Genomic DNA, 18,184 nt, shown 5'->3' with positions numbered 1-18,184 from the left:
TCTCAGCAGACCTGAAAAGAATCAAAAGTTGTAAAGAGTCATTGATGACACCCTATTAATTTACTATATATTTTCTACGTATGTCTGTCTTTTCTTTATTTTTTTATTTTTCTCCTCCTCTTTTTGTCATTTACGATGTTTGGTTGCGTTTTTTTTAAAACTGAAAAAAATAAAATAAATAAAAAGTAAAAAAAAAATGAAAATAAGCAAGATGAAAAATAAGCATGCCTCAAGGAACTGCATAGATGAAGTAATACAGTATACTGACAGCTTTATTTAGTCTGTTTAGTTAGTCAGTAATCTGTGACATTGAATGTTACGTGCACCTTCTCCATGATGCTGCAAAGATCTGCTGAGTCATGATTGAGGGTGCACCAGCTGTGTTCATAGGTAATATTAGCAATGCATTTTTTTGGGGGGGAGTATTCAAAATATATCGAAAGTCAGGCAGTGGTGCATTGTAATAAATTATTGTTCAACTATGTTAATATAAGTCTTAGATTTGGGTTTGTCCCCCAAAAGACCTGTTATCTTTCATTGGTGCTTGTTCCAGTGATCCAGCCTGTTAATACCATTCATCACTAGGGAGGCAGTGAACACCCCACAGAATGATGTCACATCCTATTGAACTGTTGTATTTGGGCTGTAAAGCTCAGCCCCCTTTCACTTCTGCTGCAACAGTGGTAGGGTATTAAGTATTTATAAATGCTGGCTACTGCTGTCAGGCCACAGAGCTGACACACACACACACACACACACACACACACACACACACACACACTCGCACACACAGATAGTTATAGTGAGCTTTTGCTGCCACTTGGTGTTAAAGGTGAAAATTACAGCAGGAGCGGCTCAGCTATTTAGTCTTCAGAGAATCTTGACTGGCATTGGCCTATTGAACTGATAAAGCCATACGCGTGTCCAGTAAATGGTCCCCTAAGATATTAAGATGCTATTTTCTTTCCTTTTTTGAATGAACTGGACCCAGACCATATTTCTGAAGTCCTGAAGAGGAGGAAGCACTATTTTGAATAACATATATTTAAGTAATGTAACTTGCAACTAGTTGAAGAGGTTAATGTAAAAATTAAGTTAACACTTGTATACATTCGGTCATCATATATTATGTACAGTGTGAGTGTAAGTTATAATGGATGAGACAACATGTGTATCAATAGCAACAGTAACATTTCAGAAGCATCACTGAATCTGAACATCACCAGGAAGCCATTATTATGTTGTAATGAAGAAATGGATCCACATAGTTATAGCTAATGCTGTATTGTTTCTTTTTGTTATCTACAACTGTATAGCTCTCCCAACACGTTACACTGTATTTGTATGTAATGTATAGCCCTCTCCTCCCATGACGTCTGAGAACTCTATACCTTCAGAATAAAAGCACCAATTTGCAAATTTGAAAACTTGCACACAGCAAGCAAGAATATGATAGCCATTATTTATGTATGTATGTGTATGATATCACAACAACTCTAATCTAAAAGAAGAACATCTTACAGAAAAACAAACTTGTAGAGGCAAGACTCGGCTACCTGTCAAATTATAGAAATACCTTTGATAACTGATTTAAAGTGCTTTTGGTCTGATATTTATTTATTTGTTTTCACACCTGATCCATTTAAGAACTGCACACTTCCATCCAGTGTACGTATGTGCTTCTTCTGCTCAGCGGTAAAAGCACAGCTGGATCTAGAACATGCAGAGCGTGAAATCAATCTTTTTTTCCCCAATTTCAATCACTGTATCTGTGAAAACGTCTTTACATATACATTCTGTACATAATTATCTAGTCGATTTATATCCATTTAGTATGTCTTTGTAATTTTATTGTTTACAACTTGCAGAACATTTTGACTTGGAGATAGACATTTTATTTCATTATTTATTGGTGTTCATAATATTAATATTTACAACTATATGTGAACACAAAAGTCTTGTATATTCTTCAACTGTATCTTTTTATTTATATTTAAGTGTAATTACAATGAGAGAGATGCCACACACAAAAAAAGACACATTAATTTCATGTGCACGGACAACAAAGCTGATTCTGACTTGACATGGACATTATTTTGAAAACCGGAAGTTCTCGTTATTTACCATTCCTGCGAACTTGACGCCGATTTGGTTCATCGAGTGAATAGTGTTGCTGTGCACAATCACAAGCTTAGCAGGAGACCTGTCCCCCCAAAAAATAACGAGCGAGTGTCTCGGAGACACAGCAGGACCGTCGCGGTAGTCGTTCGGCTACTATCTGCTACAATGACAGAGCTAAGGCACCGCGGAGCCAAAGACACCGACCCGACGTTACAACAGCAGTCGTCAGAGGACAAGGTAACGTCAGACTCGGACGCTAGTTAGGCAGCTAGCTATTGGTGTGCACCGTCCTGTGGCTCGTGGAGCGAGAGGAACAAGTCATTTTGAAATAGATTGAAATCCGACATCTTGACGTTGGTTTCCTCAGAAGAACAACTGTTATCCTAACTACTCTTAAACGCAGCTAACATGCGCCGAACTACTCGCATTTAGACTTGATTGGTTGATGCTACGTAGTCTTTCAAAACGCACAAGTTAAAATTGTATGGAAATAAACTCCGTTTTCTTTATCGTATATCTGCCGATTTATAGACTGGCTCTCCTTGCACAATAAAACAATTACGTTGTGTTTAAAGCGGTGTTTTTGTCTTCAAAGCAATAGTAAATTGAAAACAATTTGAATTGTGTGTGTGTGTGTGTGTGCGGAAAGATGTTTTGCAGCTAGCCACATACGCGGTATGACGTCAGGGCTTCGACGCCATGAAAAAAGCCTCGAGCGAGAAAGTGGGGCAGATAATATTTGCTCTTAACTGCCGTTCGTGGTTTGTTTCTCCCTCTCCAACGTGAGCGTGCAGTAAACGGTTAACGGTGAAGTCGGCTCGTGCACCGTTCGAACGCCAAATGGCCAGAGCTCGCGGACATCGTCTCTGTCAGTGTAACGTTAGCTGAGCTGGTCTGACTGCTCCAACAACAATAATAACAACAACAACAACAGCAGCTGCTGCTTCAGCTCTCGTTCTGCTGTCTAACAAACATATTGTATTTACTACTGCCATGTATTCAAACTGAGGGGAAAGCTAAACGCATGTTCTGTCTGGGTCGTCAAGATGGATGTCGAGGTTGCTTCCCAGGGAATAGTCGGAGCCAACAAAGGGGCGTGGTCATGGATGTGTGCACCAGATCGTGATTACAGATCATTCAACAGCAGCTAAAAGCAGACGTTGTGCCACAAACCACACAGGGAATATTAGGGGAATGGTCATTTACTCGTGAAGCACACTCGGTCCACAAAGTGCCACGACTTTGTTTTATTTATTATATGTATATATTATTCGTATTTAGGCCGTGAGTGTGTTTTAGAGTAGCCCATCAGTGAGCACTTAAAGAAGCTGCCTTTTTGTGGTACTGTTGAGAAGTGCTTGTCAGGTTACACTATCAGTTAATTACTTTACACAATTAGCTGTAGTGCTATTTAGGTCATATTCCTACAGATTTGTATCCCTCTTGTATCTCTATTATATAATGTTAATACAAATAAACTGACAGTGACATCATTTATATCTTCAGTGTGATCTGGTTTATTTAATTTGTCGTATACCAACAAATATAGAAGTGACCTCGCACTCAGTAGTTTGTGAAGTGACGCTCAAAATGTAGGCACTTGAATCTTACATGTGGACTGCAAACATCTGTGAGATAATCAGTGTAACGCAGACATCCTGGAATTATACACTGCACAGGGTGATGGTATAATAGTAGTATAGGGTAGGCTGGTCAAGATGTGGAAACCATGGCAATTATGTGCCATAAGTGTCCTATGTGGAAATGAATAGTTAATGTTCATTTGGTTTAGATGAGGGGGGACCACATGTACTATCACACAACAATGATAAGATTTCTGTAGGACATACAGCTGTTCTCGTGAACCCTGCTTCCAGCAACTAAGTTATCGTACAAGGGAAAAGGTATTCTGACCCAGCTATGACCTTTTTGACTTGATCATCTTAAGAGGAACAACTCTAGAGAACATTACCGGGGAGAGGGATCCTCCTCTGTTGCTCTCCTGAAGGTTGCTTCCCTTTTTTCCCTGTGAAAGGTTATTTTTGGGAAGTTTTTCCTGATCTGATGTGAGGTCCTGGGACAGGGATGTCGTATGTGTACAGATTGTAAAGACCTCTGAGGCAAATTTATAATTTGTGATATTGGGCTATACAAAATAAACTGAATTTAATTACATTGTTTTAGGAAACAAGGACAACAGTAGCTTAGATAAGGTACTTGTAATGGTGGTTTGCATAAATGGTAGTAGTCAAATTAGTAGTGAAAAACAGTTCACAGATTTCTGAATGAGTCACACTGTGATCAAACTATGTAAACATTAAAGATGCTTTGGAATTCCGCTGCGAAATTATTTTGTGCGTGGAAAAACATCTGGTCGGGTGCATTTCTAATTATAGACATTGTGCGTTCTTTCCGGCGAGGTCCGGAAGCCTCATTCTAAATGAGCATCCGAACACACGTGTGGTCTTTAGCTATTCAAAACATTTCAAACCGTTGCTCAAAAATATTTGTGTCTGATGAACCGCAACACAGCTGAGAAGGTGAATCACAAACCTCCTCTTTTCCTTTTTGCTGTGTTTCTAAAGGGCTTCACACTCCTCAGGGCTAAGATATCCTAGTAAAGACAGCCGTAAAGACATAAATGTACACATCCTTTCACAACTTGCAGATGAATTGGAGATAAAAAGAAACTTGGTGTTGAAAGCATGAAAGGGGACGAGCGTTTGTGTGAAATGAGCGCCTATTTTTAACTCAAGCATCCTGAGTGACGTATAACGTCTCCATAGAAACTGGTAGGCGGAGAATGGATCTGTATGTGCTTGTTGTTTTGTGCTTCCTTCTGCATTCAGTTGGCGGGTTGAACTATTGATCGTATATATCTTGGAAGAGCGTTTCATATAATTTGAAGAAAAGACAATAATAATATCGGGCAGCCAGTGAGAGAATCATTGTTTTGTGTCGGACACTGTGACAAAGGTGGACACACACTGACTGTTGCAGCTGTTAAAATATGATCCTCTGTATTAAATCTCTCTTAAAAAAACAATTCATCAATACGGTTGGGTGAATCAGACTGTGATTATTTAATCCACCTTTTAACCCATTTAAGAAAGCAAAATAAAGTTGATAATATGAATAAATGTTCCCGCTTAACAACATGAGATAGAAAAGTACTAAGTCCAAAAAACATGCCGGCTGTTGAGGTAAAAAGCAAGAAAGGTCTGTTATTAGAAAATATCCTGCTGCAGCAATGTCGTCGTGTCGAATGGTTAAACCGTGAGACTCGGTGGGCGTCCCAAACGTTAAGCCGACCGTCTGCTGTGTAAATGTGAGGTGAGACCTCCGAGCCTAATTTGGTCTTCAGCAGCAGAGATGTCTTTGGGGGTGAAACGTGAAAGGACAAACTGACCTTATGAAAACTCACTGTTGTCATCAGACAAACTGTGTTTAGGCTGCCACCGTCTGATGACAGCCATCCTTTGATGGTTGCTGTTACCATGGAGAGGTAGAGATCAGTGTGTTTTGAACACATGGCTTTTGGGACAATGACAATATGGATGGAGATGATTTGGTGCAGCTTTTAGGCGCCCACACATACTCCTACACTGGCAGTCGTGCTGCTGGTGTTTGCGGATTCTGATATAATGATGATGATGCTGCAGCTGCTGTTTGTTCAATGACATATGCATTTGTTTCACTACGTATTAATTCACAGAAGATGTATGTTTTGTGGTATAAGTAGCGTGTTGAAGCTTCATTTACATTAATTTAGCTGGAAGCGTGTCTGGAAACATCAACCATTTGCGGCAATGTTGATTTAATTTATTATATGAATATCTAAACAAGCGTTATTTTAAATTGCTACACTCAACTGGAATCACCAACAAAAGTAACCAATGTATTTTAAATGTTATCTTAGGTTTGTTGTAATTCTGTGGTTGCACTTGTTGTCCTATCACTACAGCTTTATGTTTTTGCCAAATGTCCGTCTCTTATTTCTCCTCTGTTTGTTTGTCAGGGTTCAGACAGTGAGCTGAAGGGGGAGAAAGATGGGGCGTCAGATAGCGAAGCCAAGGTGGACTCAGGAGTCCCGGAGGTGCCAGTCCCTGCTGATGACACCCCTGTGGTTCTAAACAAGGCCCTGTCTGGACTCTCCTCAAGGTACCATCACTGTTGAAGAGAAAAAACAACAACAAAATATTGCTTTTGTCTGCAGTAATACAAGTTCTCTTTACAGAATATGACTGTAAAGCACGGTGTTGAGCATGCTCAGTTAACCTTCCTTGAATAGATGATGGTCATCATTGAATATAGAAATTATGGAAGTTTGACACCGTTTATCTAAGGAACTGCTCTGTATTCTGAGTTGTTCAGTGAGCCACTACATTGGTCTTTATCAGGCTACAGGCACCTAGCTTTCCTGGATTTTAGATCACTGCTACACTTGTGGAGGTGTCATGATTCATACAAAGGAATCCTTCCTCACACATACCGGGATAGTGACGGTTACATGGTAGTGCTAAAATCCATACCTTCCTGACATTTCACTGGGGAATAACGTATATGACTGTATTTGTGTAGAAATAAATAAATACATTTCTGAGTAGCTGATATATATATATATATATATATAAATGGATGAATGAAATAGCTAGTTCATGGCAGGAGGCCAGCCCACCAGGCCATTGGGAGGGAGGCCAGGTCTAGGCCAGACGCTGGATGCAGGAAGCAGGGGCAAGGACCCAGGACCAGCTTCAGACACAGACGTGAAGTCACAAAGACTCCGGGGAGGAAGTACAGTTAGTAATGATAAAAGGTTTATGTTTAGGATGGCTGAAGGGGTGCAGTAGCCATATTGATTTGAATATCCGGTGAACAGTAATGGTATTGATTGTATGTAGGAACAGCATAATTCAAGCAGTCATGCCCCTCTGTCTGTGTTTCCTTCAGATGGAAGAACTGGTGGATCCGAGGCATCCTCACACTAGCCATGATTTCCTTCTTCTTCTTAATCATCTACCTGGGCCCCATGGTGCTCATGATGATTGTGAGTACCAACAGCACTGATGCCTTTCAGAAAATGTGTTGCATCAGTGGAGTGAAACATCAGCAGGAAGATTACTTCCAACGGGTGTAAAATCATCTCAAATATGTACACATTATTATTTAAGGTACAGTCATTTTCTCAATGACTTGTACAATGTGTTAGGGTTAATACAGTAACGTCCCTCTGCAGCACGTTCAGTTGAACCTCACGACACAAATGGAAAATGTAATCTCATGGATTAACGGGATTCAGGCTCTTTTAATAGCATTCAGGATTTCTGCTCTTGTCACCTGGGAAGTCCCTAAAAATAGGCCCAATAGCCATTTTGTGTCACAAGGACACCAGGACATAGGACGGACACACACACACACACACGCACGCACACACACACACACACACACACACACACACACACACACACACACACACACACACACACACACACACACACACACACACACACACACACACACACACACACACACACACACACACACACACACACACACACACACACACACACACACACACACACACACACACACACACACACACACACACACACACTTGGAGATGCTCCGGTCGTTTCCTCCCTGGTGACGCAGTGTTTCTCTGTGCAGGTCCTCATTGTTCAAATTAAGTGCTTCCAGGAAATCATCACCATCGGCTACAACGTGTACCACTCCTACCACCTGCCCTGGTTCAGGACGTTGAGCTGGTGAGGACGCACACAAACACAACCGCACGCATTATCACACATATTATAGAGGTGTCGTTAGCGCATCAATTATCCTCACTTCTTTCTTATTGTGTTTCATGTTTTATTTTGTTGCAGACTTCCTGAGGTTTGTTTTCTGACCTGATTACGTTTTGAGTAGATTATTAAGCCAATCAACACACATGGCAAACCCATTGTGAATCATCAAAGCCAATTGATTTGAGCTATAGTTTAGTACAGTATGGTGTGATAGATAGTTCCTAGAGTCCTGACATTCATTATACCATAAGCCTGAACAATCTCAAGTGTTCTCAATGTACGGTTAGTAATTTGGACTTGTAGAACATTTGAACTTTTGTCATACAGTGAATGCAGAGTCTGATTAGCTGCTGTCAGAAACGGTGACACACGTACGTTTGCTCCACCCCTCCACCCCACAGGTACTTCCTGCTGTGTGTGAACTACTTCTTCTACGGTGAGACAGTGACAGACTACTTCTTCACACTGGTGCAAAGGGAGGAGCCTCTTCGCATCCTCAGCAAATACCACCGATTTATCTCCTTTGCCCTCTACCTCACAGGTACAAACGCTGAGACCCACACTGCAAAAATAAGCCTGTAATAATGTCTGTCCATATCTTTTCATTTGGTCAATGTGTCACATTGTCATGTCAGGGGTGTACCACAAAACACAAACAGTCCCAACACTGTTCCCAAACTCAAGCCACACAAAGGTTTTCTAATGATTGCTTTCTACCAGAACGTTCTACTGGGGCCTGAAGATGCAACAGGGTGACCTGTTGACAGGGCGAATGTCTTCCCGGCCAAAGCATTACATTTAGGAGGAGCAGAGAGTGAGGGATACTGTTTAGACTGTCGTCTTCTATTGGTCACAAAGGACAAGATTAGGATCTCAGCAGATGACCGCAATGTATTATTTAGGCTTTCAAACTCGATAGCTTTGTGTACATTAGGTTATGTACTTCCCAAGTTGGTTATTTCTGCCACCGTGCAAACTGGAGAAGTCTCACTTCCTGTACTGCAGGTTTTCAGTCGGTAATTCAGTTCTTCTGCAGCAGCTGGTTGATGCCAAACAGGATGTGGTGAGGAAGGAAGCACCTTGGCTGTTGCTATCTCTTGCCTACTTGATTCAAGGTGAAACTGAATGTTCCGGCTTTCTCACACGTCTTTGAGCAGAGAGGCTTTGTAGATAATAGTGTCGTACCTTCAAATACTCAAATCTGCAGTGTTTTGGCACGACATGGCATTTGTTTTTAGATGCTGTAGATGTTGCGTCCTGGATGAGAGTAAATGCCCTTGTAAAACTTTACATTATGTCTGGTTTGACTTTTCTCCCAGTATAAGCACTTTTTTGTGTCATGCAGTCTCAGCTTTGCAAAATTGTCTCCTCACCTCAGTCTTGTGTACTGTATGAAACGCTCCAGCAATCCTGACCTACTCACTGCACATTCATCCGGGGCTTTTCTGAAATAGGTCAAGCTAAATTTAGTTGAGTTTGACCAAAGATGACCGAGATTCTGACTTAATTAATCTCCCTCTTCTCTCAGACACTGCAGCCCTCATTATTTTTCCCCCATTGAGTATTTTTCATGTTGTTGCAGGTTTCTGCATGTTTGTGCTGAGTTTGGTGAAGAAGCACTACCGCCTTCAGTTCTACATGGTAAGTGGCACCCTGCCTCTTCCTGGTGCCCAGCCTCCAGGCCATTGGGTTATTGATGGGGCTCCGTAAAATACGGGCCCTCAAGTGTATGGAGAAGTGGGCCATGTGGGATGGCTCTAACAGAAAATGTCTGGCACACAGTCAATCCAACTGTTCAGTTGGATTGTGTTCACAATAAGATTGTTGCCTGGTTACTTAAAGCGCATCCAATCATACAAGATAACATCCACTGATTGGATCAGGTCTGCGGAGCATAGCCCACATACCCACCTCATGTCTTAATCAATAAGCAGATCCAGACAGAAAAAATGTGTTTTGGTTTAAATACTGAAAGATGACCTTTAGAAGTTATTGATCCTGGGAAGGTTTGCAAAGCAGAGGCAGTTTAAATGCTACACAAACACGAACTTTTGCACCCGTCAGTTGAGTATGGCCAACATATTTTGCTCTCTGTAAGTGAGCGGTGCTGCTAGTTCTTAATGGCGATGATGAGACACTGCCTCCACCCACATTTTCCAACCTCATTATTGATTTAATTGCGCTATTATCTGGTCATGTTTTTGCTAAAAATCCATCTCTGTGCAGAAAATCTTGTGCTCTTACATGTCCAGTCTGTCAATACATATATAGAATAAATACACAAAATCATGAATAGTACGGCTCTCATTTTCAGGCAAGTTTAAACTTATATCTTATTATTGGCTAATCCTATTCTATTGTCCCCACAGTTTGGTTGGACCCATGTGACTCTGCTGATTGTGGTGACTCAGTCTCACCTTATCATTCACAACCTGTTTGAAGGGATGATCTGGTAAGAAAACAGCCCTATTTCAAAAAACAATACACAGTATATATATATATATATAGAGAGAGAGAGAGAGAGTTATGTTTAAATCCAATTATGTTCATTTGTATGTTCGTATGTTGATTTGTAGGAGGATTAGGTAGTCAATTGTATGATCATACATGTCTAGTTTTCATACAAATTATTTTCAGTTAGTCTCATGTAAACCCTTCTCATCCAAACAGGTTCATTGTGCCAATTTCCTGCGTCATCTGTAATGACATTATGGCCTACATGTTTGGTTTCTTCTTCGGCCGCACCCCACTCATCAAGGTTAGTTGCATCACTGTTAGCGTTAGAGACCATTAATGTGTGCAGACGGGTTTTCACCAATTCAATTTAGCCGTTTCTAGTAAATTACCTCCAATATATTTGAAGTGTATTCTCCTCTATAGTTTTATTGTAATGCCAGAGGAGGTCAAACACAAGCAGTGTTTAAGAGGTCTGGGTATTCACTCATGTTATGAAACATTAAAAGCACTGTGTGGTCCATGATGATGATATCTTAACCTTGATTGTTCTCTGCAGCTCTCACCGAAGAAGACATGGGAGGGATTCATCGGTGGATTGTTCTCCACTATTGTGTTTGGCATTATGGTAAGATGGTTTTTCATCTTGTGCCTTTGTGGACAATTCTACATTTTGTCTGTTTTGATTCTCACCACCCGCTCCAGATTCTGAATATGTGAAGTTCCTCACTACCAGGAGTCACGTAATAACTTCCAGAGACATAAATACCGATTCCATGCGTTCCTTGTAAACAAGCGGGAAAAACAAACCGAGGTAAACAACTGAAAATCTTTAATAGGACTCTCAGTTGATTGTCATACCAAACAGATTAACATTAATATCACCATTTTGGGAGTAGTTTTAGACTCTAGTTTCAATATTAATTCTCATTTTAACAAGGTAATTTAACCTTCCTTTTTTATATTAGGAATATCATCAAAGTCTGATCTTCTTTTGCTCAGAAAACGCTGAAATCATTTTTATTACTAGCTGTTTATTAGTATTGTAATGACCTTTTCACTGGATTACCTAAAAAGCCTAAAATAAAAATAAAATAATCCTTTTATTATTCCAGAAAATTACAGCAGCAAATGGAAGAAAACTGTTCATGACAATGGATTACATTTTACAAACTGCACTGGCTGCCTGTATCATTTACAATTGATTTGAAAGATATTTGACTTGTTTATTAAGCTTTTTTTCTTATTTTAATTTACACAAATTAACTTATGTTCCATGCTTCGCCTCCCAAGATTTTGCACATTCGTGCGCGCGGTTTAGTTAAACTCTCCACAGTTCACCATTGTATTTACAGAAGGCCGCCTGTTTACACAAGTATGCACAAGTATACACACCAACCCATGTGCAGTGTAATCACCTGCAGCGTTGCCTGCTTCTGACTTTATTAGCAATAATGTGATAAAGTATTTAAAATATATAAATTTTGAGGTGCGCGTTTTGCTGTTTGCTGTCTTTTTTAGTGGTTGCTACTGTTAGAAACCAAAGGCAACTCATACTCTCGAGCCCTGCTTTTCCTTAAATGTCCCATAAAAGTACCGGTGAGAGTGTCTCACCGGTACTCACCGGGGTGGAGTGTCTTCTGTTTTTATGCCCTTTAACTGTGGAACTCACTGACTGGATATTAGAACGGCAACAACTCAACACACGCTGCAGTGTTGCAGGACGTCTTCTTTCCTTTAGTCTGTCATTGTTGAGAGCGAACAGGCCAGTGATGTGACTGCAGAGTAACTGAAGCTTGTTCTCCTCCCAGTTCTCCTATTTGATGGCCGGCTACCGCTACTTCGTGTGCCCGGTGGAATTCAACAACGACTCCAACCGTTTCCAGGTGGACTGTGAGCCATCCGAGCTTTTCCAGCTTCAGGACTACATTCTGCCCGGCGTCCTGCAGTCCTTCACTGGATGGGTGAGGCTCACCTGCACTGCTGCTCTGCCATCGCTTTGCTTTTACCGTGTCTCTTTGCATTCAAACAAATGGGACCATGTAGGGTTGAAATATTCATTTGGCAACATCCAATTCAATTGTGAAAATATGACGAAGTAAAAGAGGAGTCCGGTATTTTCAGAACATATTGTATTGTTGCAGCATCCTTACCAACTTTTCAGGGATGGGCAATGCCTGACTGATATAATACAGCACCTCTGTAAACGTGAAATATAATATACTGTAATATGTAACCTTTTTGGTAAAGAATGACATTTTAACTTGTTGATTTATATCAGGACCTAGCCGGTAGTCTTAGCTCACAACAAACCTCCTAAATCCAGTCGAGAAAATAAAAAAAGGGAATGAATGGGTTACAGATGTGGAGTTACCGTTATAAGTCAGTCCTACGTTGAAACGCTGGTTGAATCTTGAAAACTGCTTTTATCAAACACTTCCTTCTGGTCTCCACAGAGCACGGTGCGTCTTTACCCATTCCAGATCCACAGCATCGCTCTCTCCTCCTTTGCCTCCATTGTGGGACCTTTTGGTGGATTCTTTGCCAGCGGCTTCAAAAGAGCCTTTAAGATCAAGGTAGGAATGACTGCAGTCTGCTGACTGTACTTATTGTTCTATATATTAACAATATAACTAATATATTCACGTGGTCTACTTGGTGTTTCCCTGCTCAACTGTAGATGGTTTTAAAATGTCAGTATACTGTGTATTGTGCTAAATTAAATATGAAATATTCTATACTGTATTTGCAAAACTTAATAAATTACATCTGTTAATGCCTGTCGACTTTGCCCTGTTTCTATTATTTGTCCTTTTCAGGATTTTGCCAACACGATCCCCGGTCACGGTGGCATTATGGACAGATTCGACTGCCAGTACCTCATGGCCACATTTGTTAATGTCTACATTGCCAGCTTCATCAGGTAAACACACTTTACATGACACTTTAATATGTTGCTTGTGTTAATTAGAACGTCTCCGGCTGACTCTGAAAGTGAGATCCCTGTGCAGGGGATCTAGATATGCATTTGTTTGCTCCATACAGGACCGACTGTCTGTCTGTGTGAATGTGTGAATTCAGCCGTTCATCACGCAGCGCTCATGAGTGCCCCGAGTACGCTTTGCAGTTCAGGCTTAGGTCGGGAATTCCTGTTTTGTTTGGGTAGAGCTAGGTTTCTACTTTTTCCACCTCTGGTCGGGTTCAGACAGAAATGTATGTTTCACCTCTACAAGATAAATTACTTTGAGAATGAGGACTGAAATGTGACGCCATCTTGCATAACACGTTTGGCTTGAGTTGAGTCTTAACTTCCCCCCCAAATTCATTAAATAACAGGAGCAGTACCTCATCGCTAACCTTGGCCTGAACTCTGATGTATTAGCATCCAGGGCGGTCTACCATGCAGTGTTGGATCCGACAAAGAAGATGTACCAATTAAAGTTGCCCTTATGCTTCACGCTTCAGGTCACGGTTACATGAGCCTACACGGAGCAGGTGCCGACAGCTGCATAGATTAAAGGGAGAGTATCTGTATCTGTTACGAGAGACCTGCAAGTGAAAAACACGACTGATACACTTTCATGGTGAAGACACTTTTAGCCGCGTGTAGAAGCGGTAACTCACGTGGTGCAAGCTACCGGTTCCAGCGGATGTCGGCGCCGACAAATACGCTCTTTAATCAACTCCTTACAAGCGTAGCTAGGTTGCTGCGCTATGATTGGTCAATCCATGTTTCAGAAGAAGAGAATTAATAATAGTTCAGTTCTGTCGAGGTCGTTTTGGAGAGAGGGTGTACGATTATGTTCTCCCTCCTCTCAGGGGCCCAAACCCCAGCAAGGTGATCCAGCAGCTCCTGGCCCTCCGTGTGGATCAGCAGCTCCACATCTTCAACTCCCTGAAGGCTCACCTGACGGAGAAGGGCCTGCTGCCGGCGCTGGAGGGGGCCGCCGCCTAGAGCCCCCCCTCCGACCCCACACCGGCTCGCTCTGAGAGAGGAGGGCGGCACCCGAGGGCCCTGTGCAGCTCCGGCGCTCTGAGAGACTGGCAGTGCTTTTGTGTGAGCGAAAACACATCGGAGAGAAAGAAAAAAAAAAAGAAGAAAAATACAAAAAACTACAGTCTTGGGTCATTCCATTTTATTTGGGTATGAGAGTCGAGTGTGTCTGTGAATCATGTTTTCAGGTTGAGTTTGTGAGTTACTGTACTGTTAAACATTTCCTTTATCGCCAACTTGTATCTATTCACGCTGTTGAACAAAATGTTGGTCCACTGTACATTTCTACCTGTATGCAGGATATCCTCAATATACCTATTAATGCGTGTTCACATTTTGTTGTGCTCTAATTATGTTTTTAGTTTCAATGCACTGCTCTCAATCAACCCTGTTACTCACTGTTACCCCAGCTGTACCCCTCCTCCCCACCATCAGTTTAAATTTTCTTTTGTTGGGATTGTTTCTATTTATACATAGACCATTTTTATATTTGGTATGTCTTCTTATATCTTAATGTTGTGTTTGTTTTAGACTGAATTCACTGTTGCCATCTGCCACATGCATTTATGTATTTGTGTCTTTTTTTTTTTCTGTGTTTCTGCTGCCATTCATCATTTTTTTTAAAAAGGCCTCTTACTGACATCATAGTGTTGATTATTATCAAAGGACAGCAACAGTTTGTTGGTTTTGTGCTATAGAGGCGCAGTGTGCGATGCTCTGTACTAAATGGACTCAATCTGCCCTCACCTGGGTGCCATTTCATATTTCATGGCAAAAGCAGAAAGCTTCTTGGAGATGGTACACGCAATCATTTTTTAAAATTTCCTTTTTGTTTCATTAAGTCTTTCTGTGTTAATACTTATTTTATCTCAAACGAGGAGCTGGTTTAGGGTGTATGCTCTGTAAATTGGTGGGATTGTTGCGTTATGGCTTCTGTTTAGGATTGGACAGTACAAGTGAGGCACAATGATGGTTTCCACACTGCAGACATGTTCGTCTCTCTGATGTCACCACGGTCACGGTTTCAGAGCAGAAAGACCCAATATCCTGCTTGAGTTGACCTGTGTGTGTGTGTGTGTGTGTGTGACAGCTGTTGCGATTGCACATATCGGATGTTCAGGTTGTTTGCCAATGCAGTCAGCTGCTGTACACACACACACACACACACACACACGGCGGTCTGTGCTCAAGAGGTTCTACAGTCAGATTATGTGATATTTATACAACTGGCAAAAGTTTGCCTCATTTTTTTGGTGGTAAAATATTAAAGATTCTCCAGCGTTGAGTTAATTTCTGTTTTTGGAAGCATTGTGAATGAATTCTCTGTGTGGTTATGTTGCGGTCTGTTAAAGGGAGGCCGCCGATCTTACACGTGATGATGATGATGATGATGAGTTTACTCGTATTACTACGAGTCTGAGAAAATAGAAAATCGCTGTGATGATGTTATTGGGGTAATCTTGGCTTGTGCCTGGAAAATTTTAACTGAAAGCCTGCGTTACGGTAAATATGGGCGTTTAACAGTCAGAGAGGATCTTTCTTAAATATCTGATTCTGTTGCATTATGGGAAATGGAGGAGAATGTTATACCCACACTAAGGACTAGAAGTCAGGATGTCTCTTCCTCTGGTACATCCTTTTTGAGAAGTCTTTTTTTAATCTGTCTGTTGGTCACTAAGGCATTACATTGCTGGAGTACTCCTTTTAAAACTGCCAACACAATCTGTTCTGTTAATTTCTGAATATGTTATATACTCAATTTAAACTCCGACTGACTGTTTTGTTTTTTTAATCATATACATTATTTATAGATTAAATACTGGCAGACAACAGATTAAATAGCATTTTAAGATTTTTTGCTGATATTGTTTAGTCAATTTGGCTCGTTGGATTGTTAAAAGTGATGATCGTTAAATATAATTAAATGGCCATAATTATTATTTTGTAGAAATGGAGGCGCTAGCGGAGCAGAAAGCCCGACGGTGTATACAGTGTACTGTAAGTGGGTCCAACTCTGGTAGACAAAGGTTCTAATTAGCCTACTCTACCCAGCAACCAATCACCTCAGGCTGTCCGTCATCTTTGTGCACATTCATCCATTTGTTTTTTTTAATCCAATCGGAGAAAAGAATTGATTCATAGTTGTCAGTGAAAGCCAAATAACTGGAGGTTTAATGTAGGAGTTGTTGATGTTTTCCCGACAGAACTACTTCTGTGCTCAATGTTTGAGGTCAAAACAACAATACGAACAACCGTAAAGGAATCAGTAGATCAGTATCTAGTTGTCCCTAAATGGTAATCATATAAAACAGCTATTATCTGTGTCTGGTTGAATGACTGCTCAACTTAATCAGGGTCATTTTGGAAAAGGGTTGCGCCCTTAAATTTCCTCTCATCAGATTCTGTCCTCAAAATCTTTCATGTATTTTTAAGAAAAGAACGCAAATGTTTTGTAACGCAGAAAATTGCTTATTCTTCAATATGCCAAATCAAGACTCACAAGAACCACTGTATAAACCAACCATGCATTTATGTTTTCTCCTCCTATTTGAATGTTGATCCATTCATATTTTTATTGATGTCATGTTTTTGGTTTGACCTGCGCGATAACTAACCTGTCTTTACGCTTAACTTCTTAAAGTATTTATTTTATTTACCCTACGAAAACCTTTTCAAAGTCACTATATTGTACATTTAAGAAGATGTTTAGAGGAAATGTTACGTGTTCTTTCGTATTTTTGGTTAGAGGAATATTTAAAGTATCATTATTGCCATATAGGAGAGAGTATTGAGATAGAAAAGTATTTTCTCTCTGTCTTGCTGTGACTTCAGTGCATTTGGGTGTTTTCTAGGCTCTTCCCTGGTAGCTGTCATGTGTCAACTTCTTTGTCGCGGTGCAGGTTGAAGCAACGCAGATACTTGTAGCACTGTGTTGCATCGTCTCCCTTGGAGTAGATCGGAAGTCTCCAGAAAGTAACACGAGGACTGGTGTCTCAGCATTCGTAGATATCTTATATTTTTCTGGCCTGCTGTGGTGGTTTGAAGTTCGAGGTCTTTGCCCTGCAGCTCTGTACTGCCATTTCTCCGTCTGTGGTGTTACAGTCGGCCACTAGAGGGAGCTGCAGCTCGGCTGATCGAGTGTAACTGCATCTGAGCAGAAAGGTTTGACCCTTTGCTGTTTGATACATTCCAGTTCCCCTAAGATTCTGCTCACATGTAGACAGAATATATGAGATAAACATGCCACTATTAGAAGGAAAAAATATTGTTTTTGTGTCATAACACCCAGGGAACACCATGCCATTTAATCAACACAGTGCCACTTTGCTGTTGTGAATCCTGCCCAGCCAGGACCCTCTAAAAGGAATGTATGGGAGTTGTGAGTACCCCACATGCTGTAGGCCCTTTGTGGACATTTTATTTTGTGGTTATGGATTCTCTTATAAAGCTGTATGAGTTCACTATATTGTTCTTAAACATGTGCAATGGTTTGTGTTGAGTTGTACACTTGTCTAGAGAAAGGTTGTACTCTTTGATGCTGAAATGTGCTTTGCCTTTGTTCAAAGAAAATTAAAGGTCTAAAAAATGTTTTGGTGTGTGACTGGTTTCTTCCCTCTTAGTCTTCTTCCCCATTTTTAAATAGATATACAGTCAATCTGTATACACAAACGGACCCATTTTATAATAGTTCATCTACTGACCTTTTCAAAGGTCAGGAGATGATAGCTCGAGCTTTGACCTTAAGACGTACTGTAATGTATGTATGTAGTGTAAAAACTCCCTCTCTGCTGCAGTCGCGTGGCAGCCTGAG

The 18,184-nt window shown here is 40.8% G+C and overlaps 1 protein-coding gene across 1 annotated transcript; it reads left to right on the top strand.

Moving 5' to 3' along the window:
• The first annotated feature begins 2,131 nt into the window (after positions 1-2,131).
• On the top strand, positions 2,132-17,961 carry cds2 (CDP-diacylglycerol synthase (phosphatidate cytidylyltransferase) 2). Its single transcript, XM_034540807.1, has 13 exons — positions 2,132-2,358; positions 6,140-6,282; positions 7,072-7,168; positions 7,789-7,886; positions 8,327-8,466; positions 9,508-9,566; positions 10,295-10,377; positions 10,596-10,683; positions 10,939-11,007; positions 12,191-12,343; positions 12,836-12,955; positions 13,199-13,302; positions 14,199-17,961. The coding sequence occupies exons 1-13, from the start codon at positions 2,287-2,289 to the stop codon at positions 14,332-14,334; spliced, it is 1,362 nt and encodes a 453-aa protein (XP_034396698.1). The 5' UTR covers positions 2,132-2,286; the 3' UTR covers positions 14,335-17,961.
• Positions 17,962-18,184: the final 223 nt, after the last annotated feature.

Source organism: Cyclopterus lumpus, chromosome 9 (genome assembly GCF_009769545.1).
Source record: "Cyclopterus lumpus isolate fCycLum1 chromosome 9, fCycLum1.pri, whole genome shotgun sequence".
Taxonomy (NCBI): domain Eukaryota; kingdom Metazoa; phylum Chordata; class Actinopteri; order Perciformes; family Cyclopteridae; genus Cyclopterus; species Cyclopterus lumpus.
This window is presented reverse-complemented; position numbering and strand designations above follow the sequence as displayed.